General features: G+C 30.5%; 4 protein-coding genes across 4 annotated transcripts in view; 3 read left to right on the top strand and 1 right to left on the bottom strand.

Annotated features, from left to right (window-relative positions):
* Positions 1-16,543, top strand: part of LOC113392703 (circadian clock-controlled protein daywake-like) — a 31,582-nt gene extending 15,039 nt beyond the window's left edge. The window contains exons 5-8 of the mRNA XM_064220818.1: positions 12,108-12,348; positions 15,054-15,193; positions 15,403-15,546; positions 16,111-16,543. Of these exons, the coding sequence (XP_064076888.1) occupies positions 12,108-12,348; positions 15,054-15,193; positions 15,403-15,546; positions 16,111-16,268 (683 nt within the window). The 3' untranslated portion in view covers positions 16,269-16,543. The remainder of the gene's footprint in view (positions 1-12,107; positions 12,349-15,053; positions 15,194-15,402; positions 15,547-16,110) is intronic.
* The window catches only part of Jhbp2 (Juvenile hormone binding protein 2), a 178,563-nt gene that overhangs the window by 70,470 nt on the left and 82,001 nt on the right, over positions 1-26,092 (bottom strand). The window lies entirely within an intron of this gene.
* On the top strand, positions 18,000-22,573 carry LOC113392432 (uncharacterized). Its single transcript, XM_026628862.2, has 5 exons — positions 18,000-18,164; positions 18,634-18,880; positions 20,845-20,978; positions 21,644-21,784; positions 22,275-22,573. The coding sequence occupies exons 1-5, from the start codon at positions 18,101-18,103 to the stop codon at positions 22,424-22,426; spliced, it is 738 nt and encodes a 245-aa protein (XP_026484647.2). The 5' UTR covers positions 18,000-18,100; the 3' UTR covers positions 22,427-22,573.
* On the top strand, positions 24,307-26,065 carry LOC135194819 (protein takeout-like). The gene is made up of 6 exons (XM_064220819.1): positions 24,307-24,438; positions 24,590-24,679; positions 24,790-24,937; positions 25,259-25,392; positions 25,466-25,618; positions 25,733-26,065. The coding sequence occupies exons 1-6, from the start codon at positions 24,369-24,371 to the stop codon at positions 25,882-25,884; spliced, it is 747 nt and encodes a 248-aa protein (XP_064076889.1). The 5' UTR covers positions 24,307-24,368; the 3' UTR covers positions 25,885-26,065.

The following is a 26,092-nucleotide window of genomic DNA, read 5'->3' as shown; positions in this document are numbered from 1 at the left end:
TTATGATGACAAAATCAGCTACGAGTGAAGTCAAAGAAATGTTTAGTTTTATAATAAATGAATGAAAAATAATTTACAGAGGATTACGCCTGTAACGTCACAATGCGGGGCCACAAAGAAAAACGCGGGGATAATGAATACTTAACCTTCGAGCCTATGAAAGTCCACCTTCGTGTCGGGGAATCCTCCATCTACTTGACAAACCTCTTCGACGGCGATCCCGTCCTCGGACCAGCCACCAACAGGGTAATCAATGAGAACTCTCAGGTATTCTTGCAGGAGATAAGTCCGGTTTTGGAAAAGAGTTTAGCCGATCTTTTCACCGAGATGGCGAACAAAATAACGTCTAAATTCACATATCAGGAACTTTTCCCCTGATCTATAGATGGGTGATGATTTTATTGTGATATTATGATAGAGTAAATATTTAGATTCAGCGATTGTGTTTGTAGAACTGGGTTTCCTAATGTTTTACAAAAAATGGTTTGACAAATGACAATTTTACAAACAACGCTTATGAAACTGTTCAGTTGATGACGTCATCTACTTCATCTCATTCTGCAAAAATATTGTTTTATAAACAAACTATTGATCAAAGCTCAATTCCCAATTTTTAATCATTGCTGTTCTAAATATTATTAGTTCATAAAAAAGTGTTCAAACCTAATTAATACAATTATTATTGAAACAAATAATATTTTATGAATTGAAATATCTGTTTTATTATTTTTCCGAAGAATTAATCAAAGAACCTGTACTTTATATAATGACGAAAATACGATATATAATTTTGCTTAAAGTTGTTTGTAAAATAAACATTTGTCGTTTGTTTTTTTTTTATCAAAAGATCCCGTAGAAATAATTAAGTTACTTTGAATGTTGTTAATAAGATTTTCATAGTTTAATCATATTCATATTTTTGAATTATTTTTCTTTAATGTTTAAAGTTCTAGCGGTTATTTTGGGTTATATGGTTCAACATCAAATTGTTAATGTAATATATTATATATTTTATCATTAATGTTGGATTACGTTTAAATTATGCCTTGATCATTTTACTAGAAACATTTTGTATTTAAAAATATTGGTACTGACTTTCTTCTACATTAATTCTACTGTCTATTTTTTAAGACTTAATAGGCATAAGAGATACAGCTTGATTTAAATAAATACATTCAGTTTTCTTCAATTATAACTCCTTAATTGTTCGGAAATCAATAATTAAATATGAACAATTTGAACGAAACGAAATTAGCTAGATCTTTTGCTATTCAATAATATTTTTATACAATCAAATTATTTTATAATTTATAAATATATAGAAGGTAATGGATTATATTTAATATGAATAACGCGCCGCTATGAAGTACCTACGATCTTTCCTGCGAGAATAGATTTTCTTTGTGATAGTATTCACTCCATGTTAAATATAATTAAAATCTATATATATATAAATATTTATGTACATTATGAATCTCAAATTATATTATTGAAATATTTGGCTTTAATATTGTAGACTAAGAGGACTGTTTTTGTGTAATAAACTTAGTATTCTTTGTATTTTGTTATATAATAAGATATCGTATAAAAATGATTGGATTAATTTTTATTATTTTTATTTTTCCCCTAATTTATATAGTTTAGTTAGTTAGAAAAATGTTGTTACGGCATTGGTTAATATATAATGGATGACAATTAATTTAATAATATATTCTATACACTATAATACGTATTACTTATACTAGACAAATCATTTATAATAAAAGAATAAACGCTGGAATAAATTAAATTAAATTTATAATAAATAGAGCTATAAAATTTATATAATTATTTATTTAAAATAGGTAGAGGGACTTTCAAATAGGCCATCAGATGGTAAGTGATGGTAACTACTGACCATACTGGCAAATTGGCATAACAAATATTAGTAATTTTACATTGTCGATGCGCCACAGACCTTAGGAACTAAGACGCTACATCTTTTGCGCCTGTAATTATGGCTTACTCACCTTTCAAAGCGGAGCACAAATATAATAAGAAGTTTTTAGTTTGGCAGTAGAAATTGAGACTCACCCAGACCAATTTGTACACGACGCTACCAAGGTAATAAATTTAAACTCAATGAACCAGTATCATTTTTTTATTTAAAAACAAATGACCTTCATTAAAACTCCTTTTAATTTATGAATATAAAAATAAAACTACAATAAAATAATAATAATGTGTGGTGTTACGCGAATGGATAGAGTAAGGAATGAGTACATAAGAGGAAGTTTGAAAGTGGCACCGGTAACCGAGAAGCTATCTGGAAACCGGCTGTCTTGGTATGGGCATGTTATGCGGAGGAACGAGGACCATGTTGTGAGAAAGGTTTTGAGAATGGATATGTGGATGGATATGACCAAAGAAACGATGGATGGATTGTGTGAAAGACGATATGGTTAGAAAGAATGTTACTTGTGAGATGACGTCCGACAGAGAAGTATGGAAGAAGAAGACATGCAAGTAAAATTGGGATATGGGCAGCAGGAGGATGACTTCAACAAGATAATAAGAATGGGTCCATTGGATTCCTGTCAAAAACAATATTCTCAATGACTCTCTTCGGGATGTTTTTAACAAAGTAGGAATACTCACTGTTGTGTCACAGTATATTTACAACAATATTATGTATATTCACAATAGCATTGATCACTTTTATAAAATCAGTGATAATCATTGTATGTGCACAAGAAGTAAGGATAAGCTTAGAAAGCCAAGTTTCCGACTCCGCAAAGTCAATAAAGCATTCTTGGAGCAAGGTATCCGCTTCTATAATAAAATTTCGCAGACATTTTTAACTTTGACGTTTCATAGATTCAAGTCAATTGTAAAAAATACATTGGTAAAGAGGGGGCATATTATTCGATACAAGATTATATTGATTATAAAAAAGCGTGGAGTTAATGCTTGTTGACTTCCAGGTAGGAGACATAACATACATATATAATTGTATTTAACTAACATGACTGTATTATTAGATGTTAAAAAGAGTAACTACTGAGTTTGTTGCCGGTTCTTCTCAGTAGAATCTATATTCCGAACCGGTGGTAGCTTTACTTTAAATAGTTTGTTAAATGACGATTCAAAAGTGCTTGTAAAAGCCTACTTGAATAAAGTATATTTTGATTTTGATTGACTAGACTAGCACTACGTATACCCCACTTTCATAGTCCGATGGGATGGCAATCCAACTCGATGTTCGTGCAAGAGACTGACGCGACGTCTTTACGTGCGGAACTAAATACAAAGGAACGTATCCTCCTAAGCTGTATCAATTCTCCTTCGTGAATAATGACGATGCAATTTTATTTTTGATGAGATCTTGGTAGTATAAAGCAACGTATTGGTGTAAAATTATAAGCCATCTTTTATCCATTTGTGTAACAGAAAACTTTACATTGACAGAATTTTATTGAATAAGCCAAATTAAAACTATTTACAAATTAAATAAAACTATATTTAGGTTAAAAATTAATAGCATTTTTGTTAAAACCAAAATATTCTTTATTAAAATAGGTTTTAAATTTAACATAAAGCTGTCATCGGTTTGGAATATATATTCTACCAGAAGAAACCGAGCAGGATTACTCCTTGCAGAAAAATTAGTATTCCTATCTAATCATAAAATGAAAATTAAGTAATAAGTTGGTTTGCAAGGACTTGCAGGTAGTTGCCGGCCCTTAAGGAATAAAAAGGTTCTTTTCTTGAAGATTCGCAAGTCGTAAAATGCTTTAAACATAGAGCAGTTGTAGATTTTCGGACATAGAGGTGGTGCGCATGAAATTTGGAATACTGTTATCTGTAGGTTAAATTCCAATCCAACTCTTTTACGCAAAGCCAAAGGATCAAGCAGATCTGAAAAGGCTTGATCGTATATAATTCGAGCCGAGCACATCAAGATTTTTGATGCCAATTTGCCTTACCTTCCAAATGGCTGCAGAACTGAATAAAACTCGAAACATCGACGTCAAGTATTCCGATACATTCATCACATTTTCTACAGCAAACAACAATACAAGTTGTATTCCGAAGGGCGAGGGAGCCAGTTTAACTACAGGTACAAGGGTTGGAGGTGCATTGGCATAGTAAGGAATGGTTAATATTTCTTACAACGCCAATGTCTAGCGACGGTGGTGATCACTTACCATCAGGTGGCCCATTTGTTCGTCAACCTACCCATAATATATATTAGCATAACCATATTGAGGTTATCCAATTTGTATCACATTCAAAAATTAAAAATAAATAAAAACCTGGCACTGATTCCATTTAACTCAATCTTTAAATCATCTATTTTGACGAAACGAAAATGTTTGCTATTTTATTACATTCATTTGCCATTTTGTATGTCACAAACGACTTCATGTCTCGAACGCGAAACGAACTCTGTCCTGTTTATTCTTTATTTAAATTAAATCCAGATTAAACCATATTCCTATTGAAATGTAGCTTTTTCGCAAATAGTAACTGTGTAATATTTGTGTCATGGCAACACAATTGACAATGTAGTAAATAAAAACGTTTGCTAACGCAATGTCCCTGTTTAAAGACTTCCGCTAACACATAATAGTACGCTTACTGATTATATGGCTTCTATATGCTTACGAGTATTTCACTATGTCGATGGTCTAGTGGCTAGCCTAAAGTCAGAATTTAATTGGTTTTGTATATCACAGCTGACTAGCCAGGGTCGGATCTTCAGCTTCAGCTTCAGCTCCAGTCCAGGGCCCCGTGGATTCAAGGGCCCCAGCGAAGTCATGTCAAAGTCAAAAATAGACGATAGTGCGAAAGAATCCATAACTTTATTAAATTAAACAGATCGTATGGTTTGTACCCCTGCGAACCTAGCAATTAATCAAACCCATTTAATTAAATTAATTCAAGTCTACGTACAGATATGTCTTAGGTGGGCCCCTGAGTAGTGTTAGCCCAGGGCCCCCTAAACTTACGGTCCGGCCCTGTGACTAGCTTAATCGGCCATAATATTAACAGGCTATCCTTTTTACTAACAGCGCCGCTCAAACAGTAACCTGAAAAAAAATCAGCCTACTGTTCATATGATAGAGTAATTTCCTTTAGATTTGAACCTAAAATCATACGATCTAAGACTAAAAATTTGTTAAAAGTATTATTGATAAACATTTATTTAACCAAATAATTATAACTGATTTAACCAAATTTTTATAACATAACCTAACCAATATAAATATTTTAATTATATGATTGTTACTAAGGCTGGTGGTTTAACAGCTCCGCTTAGTAAATAGGTAGGATATTAATTAAAACGCTATTTATGGCTGAAAAATATATATATATATGTGTTAGTATGTAGTATGGTATAAATTTTATGGGTATATAGTTGTTTTTTTTAATTAGACATTACAATTAAAACGTCTCCTCATTTTTTAATATACATATTTTTTTTGTATCAAATAGACTAAATATTCCTTGGTTAATAAACCAATGTTCGAGTTTTTTTTTAAGTTAATTTAATATTAACCAAACAGAAAAGCAATAGAGAGTGTTATTTGTAACTTAATTATTAATATTATGATTCACACTTAATTCAGACAAAGAATATGGAAATAATTTTAATTAAAATGTAATTTACGTTATGAGATTTTTTAATAAAATATTTCATTCATGTGATCATTAGACAGCTTAAATATATAGTAATGGCTAGCCAAGATCTCCTTGACCGGCACGTTAACTACTTTTAGACTAATACTCACTAGTACATACGAGCAATTTATCGAGAAACAATGATTGTTGTTGCTGTTTTAGTGCTTATACTATTTTGTTCACGTTTTACAGTCTTATAAAAAGATTTGCGTAGTAAATCTCTTACTTTTTAGATGATCTCCTGCGTTCCGGTTATTGTCATATATACGACTATGTATTTAATGATCTGTGGCCAAGGTAATCAATAACATTTTGACAGAAAACAATTACAATTTTAATTACAATAAAAATACATTTTTTTATCGTATTCCAATGGTACTTACTAAATACGTAAGATTTTTTTTTGTTTGTATTTTCCGGTTTCACGCAAAACGAATGAAATAATGACATTTGGTATTGGTGTACATGCGACGACTTTACCAACTCACCATAACTTACCATCTAATTTGTTCGTCTGCCATTCTGTTACAATTAAAAAAATCGTATTTCTATTGGTATACATCATGGCGCAGTTTTATCATTATTGATTCTTGATTAAAATAGAACGTTCATATTCATTTTAGTTTATTGTCTTATATCACACATAGGTGCCGTATTATTTGAAAACAGCTTAATATGTCAATATAGCGCAGAACAAAATGTCAATCCAAGCGTTTCCGAAGCGAACGCTGCCAGAACGATAATATATACACTAAGATATTTATGTATATAATAACTCGAAGTACCTAGCTATTTCAATGTTTAACACACCACAAAGTATTAATCCTATTGATCCTTGTTAAATAAACAGCATGTTAATTTTAAATGTTTTTGTACACTATGCAATGCAACCTGTAGTTTAAAAGATATTAAGAGTTATTTAAATTAATATTTTAATTTACAAACTTCAACAAATTTACAATAAGTAATGTTAGTTTTTGCTTTGTTTATGATATTGTATAACCTTACTTTAAGTTGATATTTGCACTAAAATTAACGTTCGCTCAAAGGAATAATGAAACATTTGTTCAGAACCCATATATGCAACTCGACGATTGTTGTGTTTGTGATTTACTAATATCTACTTAATTAGCAATGTATTCAACTTACGTCGAAAATACATTGTACTATACATGAAATGCATTTTATATTTTATACACATATTATTATAAATATAAATCATAAATTATATATTCTCTTAGAAATCAAAGAAAACAATTGTGTTTAATAAATGAATTAAGTGTCGTACTTAAATAGAAGTTTGAAGTTTTATTTATTATGTAAAATATTTTGACGCAAGCTGTGTTTCATAACGCTGAAGATCAAGTGTCAACATTTTTTATCTATGAATGTCATATTATTTGGTCCACTACCAAGATGTTCTAAGAGTCGATATAGAGAATTTATGTTAATTGCATCCTTCAATCCTATATGCGTTCACCGCCGGTTTGACGTCAGGTGACTGCCGGCAACTGGGTTAATTGGGGGATCTTTGGGATGCCTACCCACTAAAACCACTGCGATTACAGTCCTCGACATGAATCAGAGTGGTTGCGAGATCGCATCCGGGCCCCGTCCTGAAGACAGACAGCCTTATCTTACGAGTATATTAACTTTAAATTCTGAGTTTTAGGATCAAGTTACATTTGAGCAATATTGTCAATAGTTTTCCATAGTTCCATAGGGTTCCATAGGGTTATTGGGTATCTTCGTTAATCGTTCTCAATCGTATTTTCTTTTTTGTATTTTAATTATGTTGTTTCAATAGTTACGATATCTCTTAAAGCCATTTTTTTTTGTTATGTTAGTCTGATATTAACTGTTTTTGGATATTTTTTTTCTATTATTATACACCAAAGCAAGTCGATAGCCATCCAAGACGTCATTATTCTATATCTTGACGAATTTGGTGACTGTGTATTAGCTGTGAACCATTTTTGAAGTATATTTATTATACTGTCTGTTAACAAAAATTGGTTAATTAGGTAAGTTAAGTAATAATAAAATTATTGCCCACAAATGTTTAAAGTTTACAAAACTGTTTCAGTCGAAAACCAATTACTTGACATGCAAAAGTAATTTTTAAGACAAAATAAAACGATCAACATAAACATTGTTAGTGATCGTATGAGTATCGATCCTCTCAAAGCATATGAAATCTTTGTACCTGCACCTGACAGCTCACGGATGGTGTAGAATTGCCTTTCCATGGTGTTATGACAGTGAGATTGCACTTGATTACTTTAATATCTCGAGCATTGTTAGCTATTCTCCGTTGTGAATAAATGTCGTGACCAAAATCAATCAGAAGGATACTATCATGAAAAAAAAAACAGAAATTATTGATATCTATTAATATGACAAAGATTCGATAAAATATTATGAAAATTAATTAAGCTCATATCAAAGGAAAATTATGCATAACATTTTTATTTTAAATTGGCAGAATATAGGATATATATTCTATATTTAACAAATAATGTCATTTTTGGATTTACTAGTTAGTAGATGGGTAGGCTTACCATCTCATTGCTAACTTATCATCCAATTACTTGGTGGTAGGACTTTGTGCCACTTTGGCTAGTGAGGTAACACCCACATAATATTTTAATTAGCAATACTAACAGTACTGTTGTGTTGCGTTTTAAGGGTGAGTGGCATGCAGGTGTATTGGTGTGATGTATGGAATGGTTAATATTTCTTACAGCGATAATGGCTATGGGCAGTGGTGATCACTTACCATTTGACCATCCTTTAAAAGTAAAAAAAATCGTTCGTGTGCCTTTCTATTACAATTTAAAAAAATGTTCTTTCTATTGGTTGTACGTTATGGCGTAGTTTTATCATTACGGCGAGATGACTATTACGGATCTTAAGTAATCTAATTGAGGCTGACGCTCGGTCAGCTGTAATAAACAGATTTTATATAATACTTCACGGAACAATGAACTGCTTTTTTACTTTTGGGATTGAAATTTTTTTTTTTTCGTAATTGTGACGATGATTTTCTGTACTTTAAATTCCATTTGAGTACATTTTTTTATTATTCAATCTTAGAAATAATTTAATGTAGTCATTAATAAAACATAACTAATTTTAATACTATTTATTTAACTTGAATTAAAAAGCGGAAAATCGCTTTTATGACAGTTTTATTTACAAAACCGTATACACCGCTTTGACAGCGCTTTTTATCTTAAGATTGTTATGCGTGCCTTCAATCCGTGCTTTACGTTTAAGGAAGGCTATATTTTTATGTTATTTCAGGTGTATTAAGGATTAAGTAAGTATTTTATTATATAATTTGTATAAAGGTTTTTCATGTTGATATTTTAACGACCCTGTTATTCATACATAAGGAAGTTAATTATTTCAACAAATATAAAATATGTCTTCAAAATTCCCCGAAGATTTTTTTTACACAATTGCTCAACAGCCTCGATGCAGACCGCATTTACTTTCATACAAATATTGCGAGTTTCTGCGCGGGCCAACACTCGCTTACCGGCGCTTGAGCGTTACAATCTTTTAGTAGAGCTAATAAAACAATATTTAGACTATATTCCTACTATGAGGGTCCTAGTAATACTTGCTATGTGTGCAGTCGTATCCGCAAAAATTATACGTAAGTCTTTTGTTTTATTTATTATCTTATTAATGTATAATATAGTCATGTCCTGTGGAACCAAAATGCCGTAACATGCTAGAAAGTGTTATGCGACAATGACTATGATAATATGCCTATTTAAGTACATACTCATCAAAACAGCTTGTTTCAATAAATACGTTTGGATCATTATATAATTGATACGGACATGAAGTGTTGAAATTTTTTTCTTGCTTTGGTGATTGCCGTAAATGATTTTGATACTTTTTACAAGTAATGAATTAATAGTAGAAGTAATAAGTGGACAAAATATTAATTATTCATATGATGTAAAAATGATTAATAGGGATCATTTCCAATATTTTATTTTATATATTTTATACAATACAATACAATACCTAAAACGTTGACAACTCAAATAAGTTGACCAAAGTATTTTTTTTTAATTTGACTTACATAGTTTTTTTTTTAATTTTATGGCTTTTAAAAACTATAAGATTAAAAGTATTATTTACATAACATAACATAATCGTAAATAAAAAATGTATGTAATGTCATATTTATTAATGCTGTATTTATGTTATAGCTGATAGCTATTTACGTATATATATATGTATATTAAGTATTATTATATATATCTCAGCATATTATCTGTGAAGTTAATCTAATAACGATTCAAAAGCACTCGTAGAAACTAACTTTAATAGAGTAAATTGTTATCATGAGAATATAATATATATACGTATAATATAATATACATGTATTTAAAAAAAATTGAGTTAAGATATAAGGATCAAATTAAATATACAAATATTACATAACATTGTGTACAATTTTATACGAACTACTTGCGGTAGCTTAGTATGAATTTAGAATAATATTAAACAAACATTAATCAAATATTAGGGTCAATAATTAAAAAAAGTTCACGTGAACCGACGTAGTTATCATTATAGTAATACATACATATTCGTTCTTGCTAGTTATTAAAATATAATTGAGAGCGGAAACGACTATAAAATATATTATTAATTCAACTTTGACCTTTATAACAATAGATGTAGAGTTGAAAAATTTAGTTGTTTGATTAATAATTGAAATCCGAGTTTGAACTATGAATAAACTAAGTTTTCTGATTGGATTAAGTAGGTACATACATTATTTGGTGCGTATTCTGATTTGTTACTTTTTTTGTTTTATTTTAGTTAAACGGCTGTTGTGCTAATCTTGTAAGTAATGCACACTCGTTATTAATGTATGTATTCAGAGCGCACTAGGTAAATTAATATTTTTTTCAAAACAATGTTAATATTTAGATATTTTTAGTCAATCAAATAAATAAATAAAAAATGAAAATAATCATATATATATAAATGTGTTATTGGTCTGAGGTACTGAGGTAGATATGGATTTTGTCCGGAAGTGATTTGGACTTTATTTTATAATTTCATAGAATCTTAACAAGCAACGTTATTTTCGGGGGTTTAATTTGTTTTTATAAATCACCTCGCGCTTGGCGGTGATGGAAAATATCTTGAAGGAATAAAATTGAATTTTCACTCTTCAATAAAGCACGCCTTTACCCAGCCGTGGTATATTTACAGGTTGTTACGTATTGTGACAAAGGAAATGACGTTCGGATGTAAAAACAAAACTTATTAAATATTACATATTTTGTTTTGGAGTAGATGACGTCACGAGCCACAATGCAAATTATTCAATTGCAATTAAAAATAATAATAAAAAAAATTGTTTATAACTAAAAATAATATTTAAGTTTATATTATTTAAGCCAAAATTTGCCTACAATAGAACTTGTGTAACAAAAGTATGGATATGTCATCGACCGGTATATGTCGAAACGAGAAATATTGGAAGCTAGTTTTGTTTAGCAATCTCTGTTGTGGAAACTGTTTAGGTAACTTGATTCGAATTCTGATCAATATACTCGAATTGTTAAAAGTTTATACAACTTTGCGCTTTTGAGATTTTGTCATTGCGAAAAAAGTACATTTTAACTAGAATGAGAAGTACGACATGTAGTTAACGTAAATATTAGTATAAAGACCTTTTTCTTTTTGTAACTATAAAGTCACAGATAAAAAGATAATCTTATAAATTCGAAAATAAAAAGATAAAAGATTAAACATTATATTAAAATAAATCCAATGACTAGTGTCAAGACAATTAACAAACTTCAAATTTTTTTAAGTGTTATACATTAGTAACGTTGAAATTCTTGTAATAATAATATGTTATAATTAGTTCAAGATCTCCTTGAAATAAATTGTAATAAAATGATCACTGACGAAAACTTGGAATTATAAGTAGATTATGTTTGGTAATATTTATTCACGAACAAGTTTGAAATGATCTGTTTGTTTATAAAATATAAATTGCATACACGTTAAGTTTTATAGTTGTTTATTTTAGATGCAATTTCATATTTACTAAAGTTTCATGTAACGCGCAACAAACGTATTTACTTTGCAAAATATATTGCACTTAAAATTTTCGTAATTTTACAATTAAATTGCATAAACATACAGGTATTATGTAGGTAGGTGGATATATAAGACAATACGTAATATACACAAAAAAAATCTTATAAACAACATTTGAATTTGTATATTTCGATATTTAAAAAAACACACCAATCCCTCGGGAGAATTTAGCTAGTTATATTTTATTTAGAGCAAAAATTTTTGTTTATTTTATTTTATTTCTTGTAAAAAAATACGTAGATATAATTAATAATCGAACCTAAAAATTAATAGATTTTTCGTTTTGTTTCCAGCGGACGACTTCCCACAGTGCAAGCGAAATGACCCAGAATTAGATAAATGTATTTTAAAAGCAGTTGATGTAGTGAAGCCGAGACTACTAAATGGCATTCCTGAAGTAAACGTACCGGCCTTGGACCCTTTCAATGTGCCAACATTGAAGCTGGACAGAACAGCCTCTAACTTAAGGCTGAAGGCTACCATTAAGAACATGAAGGCGTTCGGCGGATCTAACTTTAAAATTGAGAAAATGAAGTAAGTAATATAAAATAATATCTAAGAAATTACTATACGTATAACAATGGACCGAACATGGGTTTTACCGAAAACGGCCGAATGATTATGTCGTGTTCTTTTTTGTATTTAAATGAATGTGTATTTAAATATACAATATAATGAACGAAATACTTTAGGTATTCTTTTTCATTCATATGAACGAAATGCAATAATTAATATGAATGTAATTTTAAAAAAAGGGTTGACATAATTTAAAACGCCTAAAAAAAAGTCCCCCATGGTATACGTCTATCTCTTAGGGATAACACAATAACCATTTTTTAACCTTTACTTTTTACGAGAAATAATGGCTTATTATTGAAGCGATTTTAAGCATTACGACGTTAGTCTTTATCCAATCAAGTACCTTAAATACATTGTACATTTAATATAGATCAATATGGCCCTTACAGCATGTAATTTAAATGAATATTTTCGAAGATTTTACAGATTTAAAACGCAGGGACATAGCGGCTTGTGTTGTCTAACGACAGAAAGCTATGAACTTTGTATATAATGACATTCTGGGTCGATGGTAATATAATAAATGCGAAAAATACTCTGTCTGTCTATCCGTATATTGCTCTTTAACAGCAAAACCTCTGAATCGAATTTGATGAAATTTGATATAAAACCATCTTGAATTCTATAGAAGGACATTGACTACTTTTGTAGGCCTAACACCCAACGACTAACTCCTAAAACGAGCGGAGCCGCAAGCAACAACTAGTAATATATAAAACGATTAAGTAATTGTGTGTAGGTTAATAACTTTCTCGGTTTACTAACAAGTTCAATGTTTCGCTCTACTGCGTTTCTGTTTCATTTAAATCTTTCTAGGTATCGTAATTTCTCGCAGTATGATTTATATCATAAATACGTAAGAGTTACTTATATTATTACGAAATACATAATATTACCATAACACTAATATTATATATAGAGTAAACTGTTATCTGCTTGCTTTTCGTAAGTCGACTAATATATTGTTAGTTTTTCGTTTAAAACAAGAAAATAGTTTGACTCTGTTGGCCATCCCCACAACTTCCTGTTGTTTTGAGTCCGAGAGGATTCGATGTTGAGATCTATAAGGTAAACTCAGTTTTTAAGAGTTGTGAATTTTCCGATAAAACGTTCGAAAATCGTCTACCCTACCCTCAACTCGGGTCTCAATTGATTTATTATTGAGATATCGTGCGACAAAAAAAAATTACACACACACATCCTCACACAATACACGACCAGACGTCAAGCAGATAATAGTGAGAATGGCTTCCTAGGACCTCAAAACGTGTAGACCCGATGAGAACCTTTTTCGAAAAACGAGGTGTATTACAATAAATCTTCTGAATTTGGCCGACAATTTGAATGTATTTGCTATTCCAAGTCATTATATAGGTAGCCCATGCGTATGTATCATTTATTCGTTTGTAGGGTAATTGAAAATTTAATTTTACCTTTACGTAATAAAGACATTAGTTAATCTTATTTGCTTGAACACAAAACTGCGGTTTGGTTACATACACTATCTCTTGGGTCAGAATTACATCAATCTGTGTTACTACAGAATCAAAAGTACGATTGACTTTGTGGAACTTTCCTATAATTGCGCTATATCTGCTAAATGTCATTGACTTTTGTTATAAACATAATAAATGATTTACTTGAAAAGTTGAACGTATTTTTTAACCTTCTATTTTTACTAACTATATGAATATTTTGCATGTAACACTTCCTGTACTTTCGAAATCTGTGTCGCGAACAATGTTAAATGTAGGTATTAAAAAAATCTGTTGTCTTTTCAAGTTGTTTTTTAGTTAAAGAATATTTCGAGGTTATGCTTCGCGTTCGTAGTTGTTTACTAAAAACAATAATTTAATAATTTACAGATAAGTTATGTTTTCTATCAAAATAAAAACAAACCAATTGAATCTAGAGAAATGAAAGTAGGAACAAACGAATACGCCCTTTTGGAAAGTAGATTCAACCAAGAAGAACCGGCAAGAAAATCAGTAGTTACTATCTTTCTCAACTTCACTATTTCATTTCAATTTTTTTAATTGAACTTATTATATTGGATTATACATATTGACATAAAGATGGACGTTTATTGTTATATTACGGTTTAAGGTGATAATCCAAATATTACGAAACAAATAGCAGATGAGACTAAATCTAATAGCTAAACAACAAAAGCGAATACAAAATGAAAAACAAATGCTGATTCCCGGTAGTGTGTGTAGTTAACAAATAATTCATTAATAACCGAGAATTTACATTTGTATTTCGTGTTATAATCTGTATTGTATATAACCTATCTATATTTGTAATGCAAAAACATTTTTTTTTCAATTCTTAGTTCACTCTTAGTTTTAACGTAGATTTCTATCAGCCTCACGTTTAAATATTTGACTTATCATCTCAGCGATCATTACCATCTTCCGTACTAACCACAAATATTTCTTTTTCGCTTCTATTGTGTATTACTCCGTTTCCAAAAGGTGTAAGCTAATCAAAACATATCGTAGCGTAGCAATTGATATTATGGTCATATGAATTCGAGTGGAAATAAATTCCGAAAACCAATCACATTTTAACTCAGCTAGCACAATACTAAATGCTTTCTTAGATTGCATATAAGACTTAAATGACGACAGACATAAACAGCTGAACACTATTGACAGGTTGAACCTCAACAACAAGTACGTGGGTGAAGTGAAACTGACAATCCCACAGTTGGAGGTGACGGCTGAGTATGATGTGCGCGGCTCCAGAATTCTGACGCTCGACATAAGCGGCAAAGGAAAATTCAGAAGCAATTTCAGTAAGATATTATAATTTAATCTTTTTAAATTTTAATAGAGTATTATGATTCAATTTAATTAAAGGATTACATATAATGACTTTCAGACTTTCAGTGTTTTCTAAATCTATAAATATATACAAAAAATATATATTATTTGATTATTAGCTGAAAGTAAGTCGAAGACCTTTTTCCCGTTCAAAGTAATAAACTATGAAATATTTTTACAGCTGGAATAACTGTAGTAGCTAAGGGTAGCGCCAAACCAATTGTCAAAGATGGCGTCGAATATTTACAAGCTGAGAAAATGATAACCAAACTCAGGATCGGCAATGGACAAGTATTCATCGACGACACTGAAAGACCTGTGGCTGGTAAGTCAATTGAAGCATATCATGGACAGAATTCCCATGTTTTTCGTCCCAATTTTTAAACGAAAACTTAGTTGTACGTTTCATTTTCTAATACCTCCTCTCTAACTCTTTTTAATTTATTTTAAATAATTGAGGGGTAAAGTTTATTTGTTTATTTATTAAATCTTTATTGCACCCAAACTTAAAACTGAAAATTACAATTTTGCTACACAAAAGTTGCATGAGGTGCAACAGTTTTGCGTAAGCTGCAATTTTTCTGTAGTAATATTATACAGCACTAAATGCTCATAGAATAAAACTATAATATATTTTTTTAACGAATACTATGCCCCAAATTAATTAGGGAATTACTAATATTCTTATTTATCTCTCTCCTTTTAAGCTTATCGCTTGTGTTAGGAGTGGGGACGACAATAACCCAAGGGGTCCGGAACGATCTTGCAACTTTTTACCTCGCTAGGCGGCCCATAAACCATTATGCTATTGACGCCTCGAAATTATATATATTTCATTACATATATTGTTATTGTAGATAAATCAGCTAACCTCTCATTATTTTCCCAGCATCATCAGCTGCCGCTTTCTTCAACGCCAGCCCATCAGTTGTTCTGGATATCCTCAACCCTCTCATCGAAGAGAGCAGTGCTGCCATCTTTAAAGCCTTTTTCAACAAAATTTTCGGAACAATACCACTAAATGAAATTTTAGTTGTTGATGCGTAATATTTAATCTCAAATGATATTTGATTGTTTTTGATCAAGTATGAATTTTATTAAGTAAAGTAAAACTTTTTTCTTCGGTACTGGCAACATTTGTAATGCCATATTTAAAACCCAAAACACTATTTGATGTTTTGTCTTTTATTTATTTCATTGACTTAATACCTGATAAAGTTATTGGTAATGCTATTTGACTTAATTTATTGAAAATGTGATAATTTTGTTTAACATATTTTATCCAAGTCGTTGTGTATAGTTTTAATTTAGTATAGGTTAAGATAAAGTTATTAATATAATAAACATTTTTAAACAACTTTGTGTATTTTTTTGGCACAAGAGAAGTTTTTGAGCCTAATTTTAGGCGTACATTTTTTTCTGTAATATTGACTTTCAACCAATCTAAATATTAGCATTGCAAATAGAGTTCTTACATAGAATTGTTCGTAGCAAAATAAAAAAAATATTTCTGATTAAATTATGAGTCCATAAACCTAAGGCTCGACGATTGTGGCCAAATAAATAATCTAGTTCATTTTTTAATCTGACTTTGGAAACGATATTAAATAGATATATACATATATATATCTATCTAGTACATTAAAAGTATATTATTATATGAGAGAACAATAAAATTATAGTCCTTTTTCTTGACTATAGAACATCCAAAATCGGTGGTCCATCTATATAAGGTTAACTACGCCCTGACGGTATACAGGAAATAAGATGATACAATAGCAGCATTATAGAGATGACCTTTTCAATACTCAAAACCACAGTATAGACGCTTGATCCAAACGAGATGTTTTCAAAACTCATAAACAGTCTCCAAAGAATGTATCTTGTGGGTATCCTGTGGTAATATGTATCTTATATATACAAGGTGTTAGCTTTGGTGCCACATTTGAAATTAAATTAAAAAAAAAAATACATATATTACTAGTTGACGCCCGCAGCTTCGCTCACGTTGTAGGGGTTAGTCGTCATATGTCAGACATCAACAAGTAGTCTGTGTCCGTCCTGGGAGTTCAAGCTTTTTTCATATCAAATTTCATCAAATTCGATTCAGTGGTTTCGCCGTGTAAGAGTAACAGACAGACAGACAAACAGAGTTATATTCGCATTTATAATATAAGTATGGATAGTCTTTATATGTGTTTATTTATAGTATTGCCTTGTTAAATATCTTCCTATTTAGCCTAAGGATATTATTAGGATGGTTTATGCAATAGTGACAATTTTATTATTAAATTAATTCACTTGTAACTTCCTATTTTTATAAGTTCGTTATTTGAATTCTTATTCAAACAAATGATGTAATTAGATGGATCTGTCGTGCTATTTTTTATTTATGTAAGTAACTTATTGAAATAATAATCATAAAGATCAGAAAATTGTTTTAGATATAATAGCTTTAATTTTAAAATATATCAAAAAAATATATTAAGAACAAAATACAGGGATTACTTTAAAAATAAAAAGTACAACATTATTAAGAAAACAGAACTATCGTATTTAAATTAGTAGTATGAAGTATTTTTTTTTTGTTTCTTGGCAGTATAAGCAACTGCACTAGTTCTTCTTCCATTTAGAAAAAAATAATTAGAAAAGGATGTTTTTTTTTATTTCATAGTGACATCTATGTACTTCACATTATACGCCCTGTAGGCCTTAGATCCGAGGCTAAATATTTTCCACATAAGGCTCTACTTCAACCTGTTAGTACTATTATAAAGGCATGCATCATTCAGTCTTAGATGAATATCGATTCAAAGTGGACACAGACGAGATGATGATCACTCTTGTTAGATTCCTGTTAGCAAGTCTGCTTTTTAGTGATGTGCTTTGTAGACGAGTCTGAACAAAATAGTACGATAGATGGCGATAACTTGGAGGAAATGGGTGAGTAAAGCTAAACTAATTTGATAAAACATACTTATCGTCAGTAATAATAGTAAATTATTAAAAAAAAAAATAGTAGGCATGCCCTATTTCAAGGAATTCCTAATATTCCTAAAGCTTGTACTAGGAGTGGGGACGACAATAGTCCAAGGGTTCAGAATCGAACCCGCGACTTTTTACATCGCTAGGCGACCCGTAAACCATTGCGCTATGGCAGTTCAAATTTGTTACCCCTACGAATGGTTGAGATAAAATCATTATGCATATTTACATATATTTAAATTAAATAATTACACACATTTGAATCACTTTTGAGTAGGAGAGGGGATAACACGTATCATACGTGAGATGATTATAATAATAAATGATAAAAAAAAAATATTACAAATATTTCTGAAAGTTTATTGTTGTTTGTTCAATTATGCCAAAATGTACGTAAGTTATTTTTATGAAATTATTTCCTTTGTAGCTAAGAAGCCGGTGTGTCATTACAGCGACCCTCATGTCGCTGACTGTATTAAACGTGTAGCAGAACAAGCTAAGTTGCTTCTGGCACATGGTATACCATCCTTTGGCATTCAACCCCTTGAGCCTTTGAAAGTGCCAAGCATAAGACTGAGACAGCACAACATGCCGCAGGCACGCTTCAAGTATGACGCTTGGCTCACCGACCTTACCCTGAACGGCTTGACCAACTACACTTTTAATAAACTTGAGTGAGTATTATTTTACTGATTCATTTGATATATAAAAAAAAGTTTAATAAATATATTATCACTCGGAGTACTAGTTAGTCATATAAATTTAAATACACTAAAATTTTATTATTATACAAATATATTATATATACATACCTATATTCATAAAAAATAATGAACCTCTAGGTTTAGATATAGCATAGCTAGCTATTGGTTAGATCGGACGAATATATTTTACACGTTAATGAAACATTGTCTTATAAAATGACTAAAAATAAAACCAAAAACATCAATATTATAAAGTTACCACTGAATCTATAGTTAAACATAAAATCCACGATTAGCGAGCAAGAAAATTGATGTCGAAAAGTGCTTTAATTTTGAATCATTCTTTATATAGATATTTCGAGTACTTAACTAAATCCTATATTGCAAAGAGCGTAGAACACAGTCAAAAAGACATAAATAACGAGGAAGTCAATCTTTTTTTAAATATAATAAAATTATCATAATTGCATAGTTAAATTCATATTATAACGATTGTTTTATTTATTTTTCTGGATTCACTTAAAACCTACTAACCCGATTGTTATGGACCTTTCACACTCTTATGGTATAACTTCAAGGCGAACATATGTTATATAATATGTTTGTGTCGTAAAATTTTTGTGATATACGTTCTCAGTAAACGTACACTTAAAAAACGCCCAGACCGAAATTTTTTCTTTAATTACGTTGACCTAAAACTATTGCAGCAGTAAAACTAATTTAAAAAAAAACCATTGCGTTTTATGTTTTTTCTAAGTGCCTTTTAAAATGTCGACGGTAGCATATAACTATCTTGATATATGTATATGTTACAACAGCTGTTAATTATGTATAAAATGCGGTAAAGAATGGTAACAGATGTTATATTTACGAAATAGTATTGTTTAGTCATTTTAATTTGGACCATATTTTAAGATACTTGAATACGCTTGTGTCCATTTCGTTCTCAATATATAAGATATGCAATAACATCAAAATTATATACGTCCGAGACACGACTCGGGCATATCGCATGAGTCGATTCAAATTCGAATTACGACATTAAAATATTTAAATATATTAAAAAGATGGAGTAAGATTTTCCAGGACGTAATCGAAACGGATAGTCCACCTTTTCAATTAGTTTAATTACCTTTTATTAAAAAATATATATATATTTATAAAATGCGATTTAAATTGAGGCAGAATTTTTTACACGTAATAATATATCGATAAGGAAATGAGATTTTGATAAAATGGTAATGGAGGCAAGTACGCCTTAGTTACTGACCTCTGTGGGAAGGTTTTCAGCTTTGTCACATACTTACGACCGTTTTCACTTGTTGCTAAGAATAAATTACCAATGGCCGTAAGAATATATGAACAATGATGACGTAATGTCGTCCTAACTTTCACTCACACGGCCAATCTCAAAGGAAACCAGCCAACTACGCAGGATATACTCGTATGTGCACGACGATTGTGAGCACAAACACAGGTGCACTCTATTCCCTCACTCTCATAATCCGATGGGATGGCAAATCAAAGTTCAGACCCAGGACCAACGTTCCAAGGCACGGGAGTGAACACACTTCAAACTTCCAGACACCAGGCTGCAACTGAAAAATTGTTCGAAAACCTCAGTAACATTTTATCGGTCCGACCTGGGGTTTGAAATCAGAACCTCGGGATCCTTATAAATAGCTACTAGCTGAATGAGTCGATTAACAATAAATTAGTCTATTACTCCTATGTGTTTGGATGTTTAAAATAAATCTAGTGTAATTATAAGTAAATTTTATCTTATTTTAAAACATAGGTAAGTATGATCTTAGATTGTTTATCGTAGTATGATGAGAATTTTTGTTTTATTACACTTACGAGAAACCTCATTTTAATATGAAATAATACACAATTTGAAATGATAATTTATTTATTTTTGAAATTTTTTTCAGCGTCTTCCCAGAAGACTTAAAGGTTACAGGTAACATAAGCTTACCACGACTCGTGATGTCCGGTGAATATGTAGTCATCGGACAATTTCAAATGTTGCCAGTGGAATCGACTGGGATAATATCTGCTAATTTCAGTAAGCGTTTTACTTATCACCTCGTACTACGTCAGTATCAATCCTATTCCAATCGAAGATGTAGTAAAGATAACCAAACCTTAGATTTAAAATACATTTCATGCGTTTTCCTTAAATATAGCTCTGCTTTATAATGTATATACATATATATCTTTGGATAAAAGTAATATCCACTGAATTTTTTAATTCCAATTGTGATAAAAACTTCGCCAACATTCATAACGCCATTTATTTGCGAATCCAGAATTAATATTATAAAAGTGAGATTTTGTATGTAAGCATGTTTGTTACTCTTTCATGCAAAAACTACTGAATGGATTATAATGAAACGTTACTTAATAATACAGCTCATGCATCAGAATAACACACAGTTTATAATATATATAAAGATATTATGTGAATAATACCTGACAATCAACCTCTAAAATACGAGCCAAGTCGCGGGAAAACACTAGTAAACAATAGTAGTATTCAGTTTGTCGTAGCTGGAAGCCACCATACGGTGTGATTTGGTTTGCGAATAATACTAATAAGAAATTAAGATTTACTATAGAAATAGCACACATACCGCATAATCTTATTAATGATAGTAAATTACAGAGTTAGGTTATTAATAAATTTAACTTTGAAATGATTGTTAGTATTTAAAAATCGGTTGAATTTAGCGGACTGCACCGCTGCTCTCGATGCTGTTGGAGCAAAAGTTCACAAAAGAATGGTGATTCGTGACGCTGACGTCAAACTTCGCTGCACTGGACCGCTATTGGCAAATTTAAAAGAAGCTCATTCGACTACTGGTGAAATGGGTAAGTAGGACGCGCAAAAAGTTTCATTATTCATTATAATGTCTTTTAATTTTTGTCTGCGGTCTACCGCTTAATGTAGTTTTAAAATATGTTTGTTGATTACAATTACATAAGAATTTTGATCAGTGTGTATTACAGAACAGTATGTTCATATTTCGTCGTCAGTGTGTTACAATCTTGCTTGCGAATACTTGCACTCTACTCTACCATATGATATATTGTTAATAATTCTTGGAGCACTTGTATTAGAAGTTTTTTAGTATAGATATGGATACTAAAAAAAAAAGAATTATCTTCATCGAACGCTGGACATTCACAAACAATCTCTGGATCAGCTTGGTGAACTATGCCCTTAGTGAGGACAAAGAACATAGTACACCAGGCTGTAAATTCCTCCTTCTTAATTAGTAAATTTTCGGTAAGACGCGGCTATACCTAATTTACTTTACTATCGTTATAATAAATAAATAATTATTTATTTGTTTCACAGAAATGATAACAGACCACATAATTCACATGCACGCGACAGAACTAGCGAAGGAAGTGCAGCCGGCCGTGGAGACAGCGCTCTCGATGGTTTTGGAAGACATTGCTAACAAATTCCTTAAGCATATCCCTACAAATATGGTTTTTCCTAACTGAAATAATATGCAAACTTAAATTCTAGTCAAAATGTTGTTGTATTTCAATGGAACTGACAGACGGCTCCAGGGAATACACAAAGCTATTTAAATATGTTGATTATTTTTTATTTATGTACTAATTACGTTAAACATACGAAATTAAGAACATGATACACTGTAGATTTTATCGTGTGGATTCTGTGTTGTAATTTCGTTTGAAACTTTATATTTGATGATATAAAAAAACTTGCTATTTAATCTACTGTTAAATTCTAGCGTATAATATTAGCGCGATAACTTATTTAATATAAATAATATATTGTTTTTTAATCATTAATTGAATAATTATTTCTGTAGTAAATTATTTGTTTTGTGATTAATAAAATGTTTACGTGACATATTTTTTTTTTCTTTATTCAACAAGTAGACTTCGAATAAGTATTGAGCAACTCGTTAGTAAATTAGATAGAGCTATTAATCGGTCAACTTTTTTAATTTATTGATTTAATATTTGATTATTTCTTAACTTTTATTAGAATATAAAATTTTCCGGTGCCGAAATTGTTTTGCATACCAATTTTTGAAACATAAACCATAAGCCACTACAAGATACTTCGAGTTCGATTAAGAGGGAATAATTGTGAAATGAAAATTGATGAATAAGCAGTTCTCATTTCATTTTGATTAAAAGCTACTGTAATTAAATGTCATTTGTTACCAATTAAACATCGAACACTATAAACAGATCGAAAAAAATATTTGATCAAATAACGATACTCGTCAAATATGATTTTGTACGTTTTGTTTCGGGAACCTTATGCCGTAACTGCACTAAGCTCACTGAGCAAGGTCTAAACAAACTAAGCTATGCAAACGCACCTGCTTATACTTGTACCACTTTCGCAAACTGAGCCAGCGTGTCGCGACGGTCACAGGCCTACAAATTTGTTACATCATTCGAATTACAACATTGCACCTCGACGGATGTGCTAGTTAAATGAATATATCGATTTACGATTCTATTGCAATAGCTCGATGGTTCAATTTTGATTGCAACTTTCGCGATTTTAGGTCGAACATTCTGTCTGACGACATTTTATAAAAGTGCATGCGAAATTGCACTGTCATCGTGACCATGGAAAATTCTAACTAGATTTAAATAAATTAAAAAAAAACGGAGAGATATGAAGTATATAATAGTCTCGTTTTAAATATTTTGACTTCAAGAAAAGGGAAAGGAAATACATATTCAATTTTGTGTTTGATATGCCATGTGTTATCCGTAATTTTTTTTTAAATAAAAACTCTTTTCCTTTCGTCTGTACACATTTTTTTAAATAAGTTTTAATATGGAATGGCAATGACTTCTTGTACAGACCCTGATAACTAAAAATCATTTATTAATTCTAAGTCTAACTAATGGTTAAGTTAATCGGTACTTTCTTTTCCATTGTTACATTTTTTTATGTCTGAAATTGAAATATAGATTAAAATTTTATATCATAAAGCCAACTTTATAATCCAAAATGATTAACGTAAAAATAAAAATTCAATTACGTATAAGACAATCAATTTACTCATAAGAAGCTTATAATAATATTTAAATATTTATAATAACCTAGCAGTGGTTGCCAGACACAACAAAAGAAATCTACTTAGACATAGACATAAAAAATAACGTCTTGGTTTCTTTGTCCGTAGTATTAGAACAGCTCACAAAAAAAAAAAAAACAAATCACTTATTTATATTCCATATTCCATAATACATAAATTAGAATGATGTAATAAAGAGAACGTGTGATAACAAAAAGATGAAGATAGATAGCTAATTAACTGTTTTTAAATAGATAAAAAAAAATTTATCATCACGTATTTAAAAAAGTATTTAAATTAGATACGATGATCAAAATTGTTCTTATTATATTGCAATTGCTCTGAAAAGGATACGTTAACAATTAATAATGAATAAAATTTTATTAATTTTCAGTGTAATTAAAATTTTTTGTAGTGCAGAAAAAAGTTTTATCAATTGTAAGTATCGTTTTTTAAAGTTTTACTTTTGTTTTTGAGATTTCATTTTGTTTTTACTTCTATAGTGCATTGACCTGTTTCTTAACTTCTCTCCTATTAATATTTAATAAATAGACTCGGTGATGTTTCTAAGGTTCATTTACTGTTTCAGTCGGTAGTTTCATTTGTCCCCGTGAAGAGAACGCCCTCGGTCGTTGCCTAAGAGACGCGCTCAACTCCTACATACCGCAATTAGCAACAGGTACACATTAAGCGTTATATCTATTAAATTGCTTAGTTTTTGTAATATCTAATTAAAAAAACTAAACATTATTTTTCTAACTTCTTATTATTCTTGTTTAATATTACTAGGAGTGCCAGAATACGGTGTGCCATCATGCGAGCCGCTTTTCGTTCCATCGTTAGCGATCGAACAGACAGCGGGACCAATATCTGTGACATCCTCGTACACAGACGTATCAGTCAGAGGCCCTTCGACCATGCGGGTAAAAGATGTTCAGTAAGTACTTTAAAATAATTCAATAAGAATACAATTTATTTGTAAATGTTAGAAGACGTTAAGGTTGCAGTTTCTAACCCGAGCAGGTACCACTGATTTCCGTTTTCGTAATTTTTGTTTATATCACACCATTTGCTCGGTGATGAATGAATTCAAGGAGAAAAGCTCCGCTCCTTCTTCTCAAGAGGAAAGGAGTCCTTTGTGAGTGAGCCCAACAGTGAATCACTTATAGAATGTAACTTTGCTACGATATAATTTTACTTTATTTAACCTAAAATCCTAAATATTTTTTGGTAAATGTAACACTATTCTTATATTCAGGGTTCATTCTGCGAAACATGAGGTGATCGCTACGCTTCATATACCTGAACTTAGGATGAAGGGTAACTACAACTTGAAAGGGAAACTTTTAATGTTGCCAATAGAGGGAGATGGCAAATTTTCCGCTAAATATGGTAAAAATATTCGTTTAAGTATAGTTATTTATGATTTTTAAAATACTTCGTAACAATGTATTACAATCCTCAGATGACATCGACGCAACAGTGACAATAGTTTTGGGAAGAAAACCTCGTCTCAATGCAGCGGATGCTCTTGCTTGCAAAAAACTTGATGTTATGTTCAACGTTAAGAAGGTTTCGATGGACCTGGACAACCTGTTTGGTGGAGATGGAGACTTAGGTAGAGTTACTTGTTACTTGCATTTAATTAACTATTTCGTAAAGAAAGACATTAATAATAACAGCAATATATTTTTATTAAATGGTAACATTAAAATATGCATTTAAATTACAGGAAATGCAATGAACAAATTCTTGAATGAAAATTGGGAGAAACTGTCTAAAGAACTACAAAGTCCAATGGAAGATGCTTTAAAAGATTTTTTCAAGCCGTTAGCAGATCATGTATTGAGTACATTAGACGCTGATGATATTTTGTTACCATAAATACTGTAAAGAAATTGACACTGAAAATATTTATAATTTATTTATTACTATTAATATTAAATTAGTTAAAATGAAAGTAAAACCTGTAAAAATAGTTATTAAGAATTAAATATTCCTAGTTTAGATGTAAAGTAAAAAATAAAATAAGTCTTAATTTTTACAAATTGTTTATTTCCTTTCTAATGTCATTGACACATATTTCTATGAA

This window comes from Vanessa tameamea, chromosome 5, assembly GCF_037043105.1.
Source record: "Vanessa tameamea isolate UH-Manoa-2023 chromosome 5, ilVanTame1 primary haplotype, whole genome shotgun sequence".
Lineage (NCBI taxonomy): Eukaryota > Metazoa > Arthropoda > Insecta > Lepidoptera > Nymphalidae > Vanessa > Vanessa tameamea.
This window is presented reverse-complemented; position numbering and strand designations above follow the sequence as displayed.

What these genes read in the sequence shown, in the direction of transcription:
- LOC135194819 (XM_064220819.1), top strand. Translation starts at nt 24,369, where the DNA reads ATGAATAAAATTTTATTAATTTTCAGTGTAATTAAAATTTTTTGTAGT. An exon ending in AGAAAAAAGTTTTATCAATT is followed by an intron (nt 24,439 to 24,589) that starts GTAAGTATCGTT and finishes TTACTGTTTCAG; the next exon opens with TCGGTAGTTTCATTTGTCCC. An exon ending in CATACCGCAATTAGCAACAG is followed by an intron (nt 24,680 to 24,789) that starts GTACACATTAAG and finishes TAATATTACTAG; the next exon opens with GAGTGCCAGAATACGGTGTG.
- LOC113392432 (XM_026628862.2), top strand. Translation starts at nt 18,101, where the DNA reads ATGTGCTTTGTAGACGAGTCTGAACAAAATAGTACGATAGATGGCGAT. An exon ending in TACACTTTTAATAAACTTGA is followed by an intron (nt 18,881 to 20,844) that starts GTGAGTATTATT and finishes AATTTTTTTCAG; the next exon opens with CGTCTTCCCAGAAGACTTAA. An exon ending in TTCGACTACTGGTGAAATGG is followed by an intron (nt 21,785 to 22,274) that starts GTAAGTAGGACG and finishes TTTGTTTCACAG; the next exon opens with AAATGATAACAGACCACATA.